At 27.2% G+C, this 15,975-nt stretch overlaps 1 protein-coding gene across 1 annotated transcript in view; it reads right to left on the bottom strand.

Moving 5' to 3' along the window:
* The window catches only part of LOC111622929 (histone-lysine N-methyltransferase 2A-like), a 65,479-nt gene extending 52,822 nt beyond the window's left edge, over window positions 1-12,657 (bottom strand). Inside the window, exons 1-5 of the mRNA XM_023365396.1 lie at window positions 12,596-12,657; window positions 11,787-11,905; window positions 10,269-10,355; window positions 4,660-4,770; window positions 25-171 (exon numbers count right to left, since the gene is read on the bottom strand). Coding sequence (XP_023221164.1) covers window positions 25-171; window positions 4,660-4,770; window positions 10,269-10,355; window positions 11,787-11,905; window positions 12,596-12,638 — 507 coding nt within the window. The 5' untranslated portion in view covers window positions 12,639-12,657. The remainder of the gene's footprint in view (window positions 1-24; window positions 172-4,659; window positions 4,771-10,268; window positions 10,356-11,786; window positions 11,906-12,595) is intronic.
* Window positions 12,658-15,975: the final 3,318 nt, after the last annotated feature.

Below are 15,975 nucleotides of genomic sequence, written 5' to 3'. Positions count from 1 at the left end.
TATATATCTATATAAAATATTTACATTTTCTTTTAGTCCACATACTATACAACTTTGGCAATTTTGACAGCACCATGTTTCTTCATCAAACCGATCATTAAATGTTTCTTCATCTAAACAAAATGAGTGAAATGGCTCACAGCATAAAGAGCAGAAGATAAACTGAAATTGCTATATTAAAAGAAAAAAAATCCCTTTAGTAATATTTCAAACATACATCTAATGTAAAAAATATCAATACACAATTTTGATATTGCATATATATGCAATAGCTTGATTTGTGGTTAATGCATTCTAAAAAAGAACCATGCTATTTTAAACTGCACTGAATTAAATGGGCTATGTATTTAATAAGAATAATGTTGTTATGTTTTAAACATACATGTTTACATTATAAAAAAACATTTATGCTTCATGATTGCATAATTATAAAATCTCCTTTGAATAGCTTCATTAAACTCCAAACTTTAAATAATTGAAGACTAAATTGAAATGTAAAATAAAATTATGATCTTAACAAATGATGTGCTATCTTCCTAATATTGTTACATGCTAATATTATATTAATTTGTTTGATCATATCATCTCAGTGATTGATGTGGCTGTTATTCAGAATTTATTAAAGAGCAAAGAATGTTTTAAGTGTTATTTCCAATGAGACTACTTAATACAAAATATTGGCAACAAAACAGCTGAAAAATAATGATATGTAAATTAAACTGCTTCTATTGTCACATCAAACCGCAAAATTTCAATGCCTCCTCAATAAACCCAAATAACCCTAAAGTTTGTAGTCATGCAAATGATTCTGGAGTGTTATTACTCATATTGGGAAACACTGCTTTATATAATATTTTAAAATGTTCAGTTTTTAATAATTAAAAAAGCAAATTATTATTATAAGATAACAGATTATAAAACCTCAAACATTTTAATTTTTGCATATCAATCCAGTAAATTAAAAAATTTATTAGGAATGAATACTTCACTTGTTTCAATACAATTATTTACTGCATTTTTGACAATATCTTTAATTATTTGCATTTCAGAATTTTTATCCCCATTTTTCTCTTTTCTATAGTTTTTGAAATTATGAGAATATTTTTGTCATTTTATTGTCATCCCATGTCTTAATAATGAAAGAAAATTATAAATTTTTGATGGGTTAATATAATAAATCCATCAAAAATCTATTTATTTTAATTAAAATAACTTAAACACCATATTTAATAAAATAATTAAATTTATAAAAGTTTATTTTCAATTCTAATTCCTTCTAATAAATTTGAATGTGTTCTCTTCATTTAAAAGAAAAAAAATGTATTCATATTTATTACAAAATATGACCCAATATGGATTCATGACTAAAGTTATTATTTTATGAACAAAAAGTTGATTAATGAATTTTCTAATACTGTTGAAATAGTTACTGAATTGTTTTCTCAATAAAACTAAGTTCACCCTTAAATAATTTATTTATTGAAAATGGTTTTATTTGGAACATTTTATGTTACATGTTATTTGAATATATATGTATTACAATAATATATATTATGATATTTACTTACAAATAAGAGCATGCTCTTATATGCAGAAGTCACTTGATTATGTGTTTTTGAAACATGTCCTGCTTCACTTATAAGAGCATACTTCACATGCTCTTATAAGTGCCAGTTGTTTTGGTTTACAAGAGCACTGTAATTCTTGTCAATGTAAATGTACTCATATAGTAACTATTCATTGACACATCTGTGGTAACTATTATTAATAATAAAAGACAAAAAAATGCTTTTGATAATATAAAAATTTTTTAAAAATAGTGTTTTTAAGTCTTTAGGTCCAAACTTTTATGCAATTTTTGTTTATGGCATTATCCTTTGATACTGGACTGAAGAAGTCTAGTAGCATTGGGAATTAGTTTAAGTTTTATTTCTTGCTCCAGTAAAGCAATTTTTGTGCATTATTTAAAGTTTGGAGTTTAATGAAGGTATTCAAAACTTTGTTTATTATTTTCTTTTTACTTCTAAGATTTATTAAATGAATGATTGAATGCCAAAACTAACTCAAAGTTTTCATTAGTAGTGTTTAAAAATAATATTTATGTAAATCAATTTGATTTTGCTGAAAAATATTTTTATTAAACTATAAGTAAAGTCTGTAAAGAAGACAACATTCTTAGTGTAAAAATATTTTATACAGACAAAAAAATCAATATTAACATTTATTATAAAAAATAAAACCTAGGCAAAAATTTGCTTACAGTATATATCAATAAACACAAAAAATCTTTTATTTTGTCCAAATTCATCAATTTTACATCACATAGTCATATGAGAGAGTTAAATTTTTTCTGGAGATTCTTCTTTTTCTTAATATGTAAAATTGTTTCAAATGTCTCTCTGATGACAATATAATTTGCTGAGATTTTTTTGTGTTGCCTTCTATTGATGAACATTTTTAGGTAAACAATTATCATTTTCTTAATATAGGAAATCCTCATTAATTTGAATGTGGATAGTTCGAAATCCCATTAGTTTTCATAACTACTTTTGTTCCGGCTGGGGATGGAGATTTACATGTTAAGGAATTTGGTTAGTTCAAAATACTTCAAATACTTCACTTCAAATTTTAAGGTAGACATCTTAAAATTTGAAGTGAAATTCTGTCCGAACTGTGATGTCTGTGCTAACTGATTCATTTAGATCAAAATGTAGCCATACTGTAAGAGAACAATATACTAAGACAATCCTAATCTGGTCCATATGGGTTTACTTTTGTGGTAACACATTTTCAGATATTACCTTACCCATAGACTACAGTTTTTTCACTTATCTCATAAAATATAGCCGGATTTTGGGATTGCAAGATTGGACTACGAATAGCAAATTCAGATATTTGTAGGGTTCTGGATTACTAGATTTGAGTGATTTACTACTTTTTAGGCCGCTTTAAAAATAATTTAGGCTATGTTTCAAGGAATCTGCTTTACTTTTTTATAAAACCCATCTGGCAACCTGTGAAAACCTTTATAACCATCTGGTACATTTTCAGCAGACACATGCTGTTTATCTTCACATTTATATTATTATTATTATTATTAATTATTATTTAATGAAAATAACATTCTTTGTATGTATCCATATTCCATTTGCTTAATAAATTACATCAGTTATGTGGCATTTCCTTTAGTGTACAGAGATATACATAAATGTCGGATAATTCAAAACTGGATAATTTGAAGTTGTGATTATTTTGTCCCTTGTATTTCAAATTAACGAAGATTTCCTGTGTGTTTAAAAATAAAGTATAATAAAAATGTGAAGATAAAAGTAAAATATAAATTATCCAGAATTGGAGTCATAAGTTTTGTTAAAATTACATCACATTTTTTTCACTTATTAATTAAAAATTTTATAAATATAGTAGACCCCACTATAACACCGGTTTGTATAACATGGCGAAAAAATTGTGAATGTGTTTATATAACATGCTAAAGGAGACTCATATAACACGGTAAAATGTCATCGCTGACTCATATCGCGACAGGATTGGTCGAATCTAGACCAATAGCGGACATCACACAAACTGTTGAGTTTAAACGAGCAGCGGACCTACTAAAAACCATTTTATTATTTAATAGCCATAAAAATTATATTTATATTAATGATGTCTCCAAAGTTCAGCAAATTTTTCACAGAAAAATAACTTATCAGGAAACACGCGCCCGCCATTCAATGAGCTGCTCTGCAATGAAAACAAGCTTAAAGCAATGGCGTTTTCGAATGGTGTGAACTCGGTAAGTAATCCTACAATTTTTTGTTTATAGCATAGTTAATATGGATTATTCCCAAAAAATTATGTGTTTTGGAAATGTTGAGTCAAATTAGTCTAGAATCGATTAATTTTATGGAAGAAAACCTTTCAAACAGCTGTAGTCCCTAAACTGCATACGTGCCGGGCTGTGATTGGCTCATGTATTTAAGTGACTCGTACAACATGGAATCCATATAACATGGAATGTATCTACCGTGTTATAGGGGGGGTCTACTGTAATTATATGAACACTTTTACTTTGTAACTATCTGAAAAATACCTTTAGACTGTTTTCAGAGCACATTAAACAATGAAAGAAACGTTCACTACATTTTTTAAAAATGTAAATGTATTTTAGAAAATATTTTTTCCCATAAATTTAGAATAGGAATTGGAAAAATAGAAAAAAAAAATCATGAAAATAATAAAATTTACATACAATATATATTTATGCTAGAATAAAATAAATGCACTAATCTTATTCTAACAGAAATATCATGAATGCATTCAGAAGACATTCATTCACTCAGAATATTCAAAACATTTGTTGAAAATAAATGCCTTCAGAAGATGAAATCTTCCTACATTAACAGTGAAACTTCATTTAAATTAAAAGAACAAAGAGATAATAAAGATTTCAATATACTTTTCAGAATAAAAACAAGTGTAACTTTTGAGAACAACTAATGAAATCACAATTACAATTCTATTTCTTTTACTTGTTCTCAATTATGTAACATTAGAAAGAGCAATATGATGAATAAAAACAAATAAATTAGACATTATATAAACTTTATTTCTCATTTTATTATTATTGGATATTCAGTAAAGAAAAAAAAAACTTACATTGTCTAAGCCAGTACTACCACATAAATAACACACATATTTTATAGGCAACATTTCTGAGGATATAAGTGGAAAACCTTGATTTAATATCCTATCTGGATCATATTCTTCCTGTAAAAAATGAAATATTTAATTATCTTATATTCAAATAATATTATCTCTTTCATTTAAATAAAATACCTCATTAATTTATTAATTAAAGCATGATTAAAATAAATTTTATATTTTATTATTTATTTGATTCTTAAACACTATGTAGTGTAATATATTCAAACACTTGTCATTTTATCATCTTTATTTAGTTCAGTTGATCTAAATAAAGATGATGTAAGGAACCAAGTCTGAGCTTTATTTTTATTTTACTTTTATTTTGCTTTCATTATATTTTGTTTGGGGCTTATGTTTAGTTAAGACGAAGGTTTCCTCACCATTCACCTTAGTAACTTAAAAATAGAAGAAAAACCAACTCACCGACGAAAGAAAAGCGCCGTAGAAAAACTCGCGCACACTTGCGCTTCCCAAGCGGAAAAAAGTAAGTCCGCACCGAGAAAAAGGGGGGGGAAGACCCCACAACCCAGTTAGGAATCGCTAAACCTTAAAAGAATAAAGCATCCCGATAATTGTTAAAAAGAATAATGTAAAAGGTTAGCGAAGTATTGTCGGAAAATAATCTGCCAGATAAACAAGAAAAATTTAATGTTACAGATAAGTATGTAAATGAGGAGAGTGAGCTCATTCAGAATTGTGACGTCACCTCACACTATAAAGCCTCTAACTCAAGTGAAAACGAACGAGGTGAATTCCTGATAGCAACGAGCTTTGGTGAGCTTCGTAGCAGTGAACGAGAGAGGTGTCCGATAGGATTTTGAAGTTATTCGATTTGTGGATCGACGATTATAGAAAGTCTTGAGAGTTTGAGGAAATAGGTTCCTAGTATATTGAGGTGACGATTAGGATCTTTAATTTATAAGAATTATTGTTTATAAGTTAATTCTTTGATTTTGTCGAATTCCAAAGGGGAATAGAATTAAGTTAGAAATAGATTGATTTGAGTTTGTCGGATTGATTCTTGTTGAGTTTCATTGAATAAATTATTGTTTGATTTTTACTAAATACTGTATAGAGTTTATTAATAGAAGTTTAATTAAATATTTGATTTTTGTTATTGACAAACTTTGTCATTATTTAATTCGGTGCATGCTTAAAGTCCAGGCCTGGCACACTAACGCGAATCCGCGTAAAGTACCCGTTAGGGAACGGCTATTTCCGGCACACAGTAGTGTCGATAATCATTGGAAAGTCGGAAAAATAATATAGTACTTTACAATGATAATCAACTGAACTAAATAATAATGATAAATCACCAAGTGTTTGAATTTATTACACTACATAGTGTTTAAGAATCAAAGAGTCGCAACACGGTTTCAGATTATCAAATTTATTATTTATACTATAACTTGTTTTTTTTATCCATTTTCCAAAATTAACATATTTGATGTTTTTGGAAAAACATTTTGTTTCAAAAGTGTCAATTCCTTATATATATATATTCAACATATTATTCAAAAAATTTAATATTTGATACTAACAATCTCATTTTTGTTGTATGTAATGTGATGTGTGGATACAAATAAAATATCCTATAATTGCAAAATAATCTCAAATATCTTGACTTTATTGTTTCATAAAATAATATTAACACAGTTTATTCATTGTGTTAGATCTTTAAGCAATTAAAACTTGAAATTAATTTTGTACTTTTTATTTTATATATTAATATTTACTAGAGAATTATTAGAATTGTTGAAAATTATCTTATTATTTGAATACTTATTTTTAAAATTTTTATTAATTTGATATGCTATAATTTAAATTAAAATGCTTTAATTTATGAATAAAATTTTGTTTTCTAAAGATATGTAATGTCTATAATGGAAAATAATCATATTGATTTTATATATGTAACTGTAAAATCAATATGATATATAATATGCCATAATGCAATTCATAAATTTTAGGGAAGGAATTAAAAAACATCAAAAACACACAAAATAAAATAATATATTTGTGAGTATTTTTATATTTGATTATTTCATGACCATTATATATTTATTTATTATTTGTTAATTATATTTTTTTTATTGGCATGTTTAAAGGTTTAGCATGGTTATACAATTTTTGAAGAGTCAGAAAATTCTTTTTTTTCCAAATGTTTTTAATTTGTCAGTCACAGCTTTTTGGATAGTGAAAACATCTGCAATTGGTGTCCTTTAAATTTCAATGTCAACTTGAAAAATAGACAATAAAGTAGTCTTGTGGAGACAAATCTGGTGAGTAAGGGATGATAAATGATGGAATTCTTTTCTGTGTCAAAAATGGCAATGCACCTGCTTACTAAGCTTGCAGCTTAGTGAGCAGGTGTACTGTATTTCTACACAAAAGATCTTGAAACCAAAATATAGCAGGATAAACACACTGAATGATTTTCAGATGAACTATTACTTCTGTATAAAATTCTGTATTTGCTCTTCTTCCAGTATGAATTATTTGTGAATCTCACATTGTTTGTCTGATTTTACTCACAAGATTATTTTAATGTTCAATCTTTGAAATTTCAATTTTTCTTTTATTCAGATGTCTCACCAACCCACTCAAAACTGTTGCTTATTTCAGGATCACAAGTTAAACACCAAGTCTCAGCTCCCAAAACAGTTTTGCTGAAGAAATTTTACTCTGAATCATCTACTGCAATGATTTCTGACAAAATATGGCTTGATTTTCTCTTTGCTCAGTTGTCAATGCATGCAGAATAAAACAAGCATATGCTATCTTCAAATCTCCACTTAAGATGAAGAACAATTCAGGGGATGTTCAAAGTCTCAGCAATCATTTGTGATATAATTTGATCATTCTTCATGAACTTGATAACAATAGCAATGTTTTCTCCTGTTTGAATTCACACGTGATTGCCACTTGTATTTACAAATTCCCTTCTATCACAAAACTGTGAATACTACCTGAAGACATCAGACTGGTTCAAAACCTCATTACTAATCTCAGATTTGTATACATGTGCATGTTTTCCTTAAATGCTATGATATTAGAACCTTAAAATGAACACAATTTGGTCTAATTATATCAAATTAAGGTTGTTGATAAGTTTTTAAAAGCTCATATAATATGCATTTATTATTTTTACTACAGATTTGACTAATTTTGGTTATAAATAAGTGCTTATTTGAAGCACTAATTTTGTCAAATGATCTATAGTCTATTTCTGCTATCTATACAGTAAATCTTTTTTTTTCACTTATGCAGTTCATGTGAAAAATATCACTCTGCCATTCAGTTCTAGATGAGGTGCAAATTAAATGTTTTAAATTTAAATTGTTTAATTTGCATTATTTTAAAGTTGCAAAACTAAGCATTTGCATTAAATGGAAACCTCACATTTTTTAAATTCTCAAAATTCTTTAAATTAATTGGATCAAATTATTGTAAATGTTATATTTATTAATTTAATAATGTAAAATTTAACCAATCATCCTTAAATGCTTTCTAAACAACTGAGGGGCTTGATGGAAAAATGGCATATTCCATGTTAGGAAGTTTTCAAGAAAAAGGAGGATTTGTTTTTCAATTCACCAGAACTTTGAACACTCACATCAATAAAAAGTTGTATATTAAACTGTAGGGCATGTAACTGTGAACACTGAAAATTTCTTAGATGATGTGTAAATCCAAATTTTTTAATAACTCATCTTTTTGTAGTTTTGCAGGATACATCATTTTTACTATCCTGATTGTTATATATAACAGAGGGAAAGTATGGCAATCATTCAAAAAATGACCCCCCAAGATTTTTACATTTTTGGACTCAGGACACCTTGAAATTTGAGAAATGCAAAAAAAAATTTGGAGATAATTTCTGTATGTATAGATGTTAGTGTGTGGCACAATTTTGTTCACCCTGTTTGAAGCTTAATAACTCCTGTGCTTTTTGTTGAAAATTTCTGAAATTTTGCAAGAAAGTTTGTTTATTAGGAGAATTGATGCTATTAAATTTTGGTGATTAAAGGTCAAGGGAGTGGGGAGATAATGAGGGCCACATATATCTCCAATAGGGTCGGACTTAATGACAATTTTACTTGTTATTAGCATGTACAATTTTTTTATAAAGCCCATCCCTACTCTCAAATTATTTTAAGCTTTTTGCCATTTTATAATAGTTAAAAATATATAAAGTTTTTAAAATAAAATATGATAACAGAGGATGCCACCAAATGTTGCTGGGTTTTTCAATAAGCCTCTCAGTTGTATATATAGAAATAAATTCAATAATGATTAATGGACAGAATAGAAAGTTATAAAATTTTATTAAACATAAGTGATGTAATAGGTATTAATAAGAATAGCTTGCAACTGAAGTAGTAGTATGCATTTTAATCTACAAATTTTAGTGTATATTACTGGCATTTTTTACATACAAAATTCCTACTTCAGATATTTTAACATGCATAACACAGTGTGCAGATGGCATTTTTACAGAGTGTGCAGATGGCAAATTGCAATATATGCAGATACATGTATATGTATCTGCATATATTGCAATTTTACATATATATAAATCTGGCCCTTATCCATTATCATACACCTGCTGTAGGTTTTATGGTTTCTATAGCAGAAAGATCTACTTTAAATCAAAATTTAATTGCAATTCTCTATTCACTTTTCAAATCCATGATGCAGCAACAGCAACAGTTTACACTAGATGTTATAGCTTGCACGTTTATGAACATGCACTAGCAACAAACTGCATGTGAACAGATAATAGTTGCTATTACTTAATTAGCATATTAGTCAATACATAGTTTCACTACTGTTTTAGCAAAAAATTAAGTCCTAAAACTTATGGATCACACTGTATATAATAAAAGATTTGACTCAAAATACATAAATAGCACATATGTGCTAAGTCTATATAGAAAAATTTAAGATTCAATAAGCAATTATTTTATTGTGATATCATCACTATGCTGGGCTGCAATTTTTTAATCATATTTTTAATTTATTCAATTTAAAATATATGCTCTCCACCTCAAATTAGTAGTGTCTTGCCTCTGTATACCATATGTTTATTTCAGCAAAAGAGTCATGCCGATCATCTATCTAACTCCTTTCAGGGAAAAATTTTTGAATTGAAATAACATGATTTCTGATTTTCATGGGAAGTTCATATGTAGTTAATTGGAACCTCCTACCCCTAAGGTTTCCATATCTGATTTTGTCTTTCATCTATCTAACTCCATTCTCAAGATTAAGAACAGACGGATGAATGACAGTGGGAATTCACAGGTCTACATTTTTTTTAATTGCAGCCAACAAAATTTTACAACATTCCACTTTTTATCCTAAAATAAATATTCAATGGATAAAATTCACAGTTCATTTTAAAAAATTATTCAAAACTTTATCAATCAATTGCCTAAAATCACATAAGTTCTTATTAACTTGGCAATTTTTAATAGCTGATAAATATCAAAATACTTAATAAAGAAAAATCTAAAAAAATATTAATACTTAATTTTATAAACAAACTATTTATTTACCCAATAATTCACATAAACAAGACAAGTTTTAGCAGCACTTGATTTCTTCCATGCTGTATACTCTTTTTGTTTTTGTATCATTTCAACCTAAAAAAATTAAAATTTCAATTAATTTTTTTGTTACTTAATTCAATTTTACACTACAATTTTAACAAATATCATTTTAATCAATAAAATTCTAATCCTTTAAAAATTTTTGTTTACTTTTCTGTTTTCAACAGGGCTGTGGAGTCAGAGTCAGAGTGGTAAAAAAATCTGCAGACTCCGACTCCTTTTTACTTCCCAACTTGTTATGTATATAAAACAGAAAAGTATTGGGATCATGTCAAATTTGACCCTCCAGGTTTTTTTTCTTTTGCAAATCTACATGTTTGGAGACCTCCCGAACCCCTCAAAAAAGTCAATAAAAGGGGAAAAATTCATGCATGCATGTGTGTTGGCATCTAATTTGTTTAATTTCTTTATTTTCTGTTCTGAGATATTAAACAATATTTCAGAATGGGTAAAGCTTAAGAAACGAAATGTGGCACTGTGGCTTGCGTATAAAGGGGCATTAATAGTCTACTATTAAATTTTGGTTCTTAATTAAAAGTTGACAGATTGAAGACATAAAAGTGGCCATGTGTCATATGTCTTAATGAATATTTTACTCGTTATTAGCGTTCAAAATTTAAAATAAAATAAAACTCTCTCTACCCTCAAAGTAAGTTTTTTTGTCATTTTATAATAGTACAGTAAAACCCGCTAAGATGTTCTTGCCTAAGATGTTAGAATGTATATGGGGACATGATTTAGTTCAACCACTTTGATGCTTAATAACTAACTCCTGTGCTAAACCATCTGACTCCTCTGACCACAGAAATTATTAGGCTTCAAACAGGGTGAACAAAATTATGCCCCACACACACAGTCTAATATCCACACATATAGAAAAAAACTCAAATCTTTTGCATATCTTGAAATTTCAATGTGTCCTGAGTCCAAAAATGTAAAAATTTGGAAAGAGTCATTTTTTGACCGAGCGCTACACTTTCCTTCTGTTATATATAACAGCCAGAAAAGTAAAAATTATTGAATACATATTTATATTTTACTTAGAGGAGTCTTTTAGCTTTGAAATAAAAAGTTTCTACATTCTATCTTTATTAGAACTCTATTTATTGAATCTTTTATTCTGAGGTCACGTGATGACATCGGAATTTCCGGGTCTCTTTCGGTAACAAGCCCACCCTTGGTTGGAGTCGGAGTCGGATGGTAAGGAAAAGTCGAGTCGGAGTCGGTAGATTTTTACGTGACTCCACAGCCCTGGTTTTCAAAGTTTAACTTTATAAATGTTTTAAAAATTATAGTGACAATTAATGTAATAGTTAATTAAAAAATTATGTATATAATCACTAATTTTGTTAATTAAATGTTTATTGCAATAACTTACCTAAATATAAATATAAATAAATAATTTAACTTAACTAGAGTGATTTTATAAGAAGAATTAAAATAGAGAAAATTTATATTTTGTACCTTTGGTTCATTTGAAGATTGAATTGTAACATAATTATCATTTAGTTCATTTGAATTATAAATAATGGCACCTTTTACTTCATTACTTCCTTGATTTGACTCTCCACTTAAATTTAATGCTAGAATATATTAAAAGAATAATTATAGAAGTTAAAAATTAATGCTTAATATATTTTTTGATTACATGATTTTGTAATTTAAATGTATTTTTGTTTTAGAAAACATCTAAAGTTTAAAAAGTATATAAATTGATATTATTATTATTATTATTTATATATAATTTTCACAACTTTAAATTCAATCAGAAAACATATAGTAAAAACCAAAAAATAATGAATAATGAATTCTGATTTAATTACTAAAACTAGCACACTTAGTAACTCTATATCAATATCATTTCATATGTGCAATTAAAATCAGCATTTACTGGAAAGTTAAAAACAATTTAATAAATTTAATAAACAATCTAAACCATCAAAATATACAAAAGTCAACATCCAGGAGACTTATTTCTGTCATCAGCCTTCAAGTAATCATTCACTAGCATCAAGATATTTACCCAAAATTGATAAACCAAATCCATTATCTACCAGATGATTTCCACAATTTTTAAAAGAATATTTAACATTTCTGTGAATTTTTAATATCTGATTAAAGGGTTATTTTTCATATTTTTGATTATTACAACTTATTACTTAAATTTGAATTTTGATTATATTTAAATCTTACCATTGTAAGTTTAAACTGTAATAAAAAAAAAAATAAATAAAATAAAAATTATAATTTATATATATTTATAGGATATTTACATTGTCGTTTTCTTAATCCTACAGATTTGGGATAAGACGGCATTTGTGGTTTCCGACATCTTCGATTTCTTAAAAAAAANAAAAACAAGTATATTAAAGTTCTTTACTGGTTATTAAAGGTTTTTAAGGTGTATAATTATCATTTATACATATTCAGTCTGGTATAGAAGTTGAACGTAGTTATTGTTCACCATTGCACATGAATAATGTAATGGAAAAAAAAAATTAACACCCACGGTACCACACTTGTCATGCACAATATATTTCTGACAATGGATTGTGTAGCTCCTAAAGAAAATGTCAGCAAACATGAGTTATTGCACATAAAATGTTTATCTCTGAGAGATCTATCATGCCGCAAAGCTTGTCACAGAAGTCCTGAATCACCCTTATATAGTTATATTTTTCAAGTTAAATTTTGTTTTCAAAATATTAAAATGAATTTTATGTTATGATAGTATGAAAATTTGTAAATGGTTGTCTGATATCTTTTTGAAATAAATATTCAATTTGAAATTATATCAAAAATTACTATTTCAAATATTTTTTATGCTCTTGCTTCTAAAATCTTGTAGCTTACAATATATATCAAATTAAACTAGACATTTTCATTGCTTCATAATTTAATTAAATTTGCCACTTAATGAAGTATTGTTTTTGTAGAAGTTTAAACATTTTACAGGTGCGCTTCCAGCAATACATGTTCATATGATGATATCAAAATGAGAGAAACATATATTATCAACAGTTTTAAATAGTAACCAAAAATTATTAGTAAATTTCTGAAAAAATGGCATATTACTTTTAAGCATTTTGTGCTGTTTTGTAAAATTAAGTAGGTTAACTGCAACAATATAACTAATATCCATGTAATTAATACTTATTTAATAAATTGAAGTAAAATAAATCTTATCAATTTTCACAAAAAAGGTCAGATCAGAATAAAAATACAACGTTAGCATTAAATTTTTCAAATTTAAACAGATAATTATACAAACTGAAATATTTGTTTAACTCCCTATAACTTTGACAAATCATGTATTTTTAAAATATTTTTCCATGTGTTTTTTCTCATTACCATTGTGGAAAAAGATTTTGTAAACAGTTATGTCTAGTAAAGAAAAGTCTTTTTTTTTATTGTTACATAATTCATTTTTTATGTGAATTTTTTTTCACAGCAGTTTTAGGCTAGTTTTTGGCGATACCCCCAAAAAATTTGACGACTATAGTTGTCGCTCACTGCTGAGTGGTTAATTTCTATTCTATCAATATCTTTTGTTGTTTCTTTATTTAACTTTTTTCATATAAATCATTTGTAACTATCACACTTCTTAATTGGGCTGCAATTTGAAAAATTGTAACCTATAAATTCCCACTATTGTCTTACCATCAGTCTTTCCTTAATCTTGAGAACAAAGTTAGATAGATGAAATCCAAGACCATATATGGAAACCTTAGGGGCAAGAAGCCCCGATTAACTAAATATGAACTTCCAATGCAAACCGGAAGTCACATTATTTCAATTCAAAACGTTTCCCCTGAAAGCAGTTAATAGATGACCAAAAAGACTCTATTGTTAAAGGAAAAGTATGATGTACAGGGGCAAGCCTCTACTAATAAGTTGAGATGGAGAGCATATTTTTAAATTAAATAAGTCCAACATATGATTAAAAATTGAAGCCTGGCATTGTGATGATAATATTTATAATATGTCACAATAATAATTTTATTTCTAATTACATAATACTGTAGTATCATTTTATGAAAAACAGAAATAAAACAAAATCAACAAGCAATTATTTATTGTGACATCACAATAATGCTGGTCTATAATTTTTAATCCTATTTTTAAGGTTTCCATACCTGATGTCATCTTCTGTCTATCTAAATCTGTTCTTGAGATTAAGGAAAGACAGATGGATGGTTGGATGAATGATAGTGGGAATGTTTGTTTAGCTGCAGTTTTAAAAAATTGTAGACCTATAAGGTCAACAATTTGTTTGCAAAGCAGCTAAACAAAGTATTATGAAAGCTTATATAGAAAGCATAAAGAGATTATTCAAGATAAGATTGAAAAATACTGCAGTTTCGAGATGTGAGAAAAGGTTACAACTAATTGAAAGCAATTCTAGTTTTTTTTTTTGGAAATTTAAGAAAATGAACTTTTGAGAACTGATAAAAAGTTATTTATGACAAATGAAAATTATGCAGATTAGCTAGTAGATTGTAAATAAGAAAAACAAAATTTTAATTCTTAGTTACGAAATCTACAAAGAGTATATATAAAAAAATTTTTAATATTAAACAAATTATCTTTATGTCATCTCAAAAAATTTGCAATTTTTTAGGGTAATGTAAATATAATTTTAAATCAATATATTTTTTACATTGTATAATAATGACCTTGTAATCAATTCACTGATAAATTAAAAAGTATGATTAATCTTGTAGATATTGTTATATGTAAAGTGGTCACAATAAAAATATCTATGTGAGTACAAATAAGAATAATCCAAATTAAGAGAAATTTGAATTAAGTTTCTAACTTTTTATTTAATCATAGAAAAAGTTCCCATAAGTAGTGCAGTAGAGATTTTACATTTGCTATTAGTAAAAAGTTTACAAAAATGATTTCTGTTAAACTTGAGTATTTTTGCAATCCAAGTTTTGAGAGCAAAGATTAAGTTTGCTTTCTATCCATTTTGATAAACTTTTATTTTTGGATGGGTCCAAACCTTTCTATAAGTCATAATTGTGCAAATTTGGTAGTTTTCTAGTGATAATGGCTATACAATAAATGATGAGCAATCAGACCAGATGTTATAACAACGATATTGGTAAATTCTGTTAATAAATGACTTCAATTTAAATTGAATACATTCATCCATGTATGTTTTAATATTCAAAGCAAAATTTTTAGGCACAAAATAAAGTTCTAAGTGACTTTTCTTGCAATAAATACAGTAGAGCATCGATTATCCGACCTCCGATTAACCAACACCTCGGTTAACTGACCGTCCTAGTCGGCAAATTTAAATATCCGCTAGTGATGTGGCGCTACAATATTTGGCTATGTCTTGGCTACTTTAATATTATTTTTACGTGTTTTAGCTGGCAACACCGGATCGACCATGAAAGGGAGCCAATATTTAAACGAGGCTTAATTTTCTAATTTTTAACGATACAATAGCGACGATTATTATTGTTTAAAAAAATTTGATAGGCTTAACATGGAGGAAAATTCAATGTGAAGTAGGTTAATAGCATTAATAATATACTAATTACATGGTATATAATAATATACTACACTAATAATGGATTTTTTCATACTTTTCGGTTATCCGACTTTTCAATTATCCGACCAACCCCAGTCCCCAATT

This window comes from Centruroides sculpturatus, unplaced genomic scaffold (assembly GCF_000671375.1).
Source record: "Centruroides sculpturatus isolate CEXI.00-Female unplaced genomic scaffold, Cexi_2.0 scaffold282, whole genome shotgun sequence".
In the NCBI taxonomy this organism is placed as follows: Eukaryota; Metazoa; Arthropoda; class Arachnida; order Scorpiones; family Buthidae; genus Centruroides; species Centruroides sculpturatus.
This window is presented reverse-complemented; position numbering and strand designations above follow the sequence as displayed.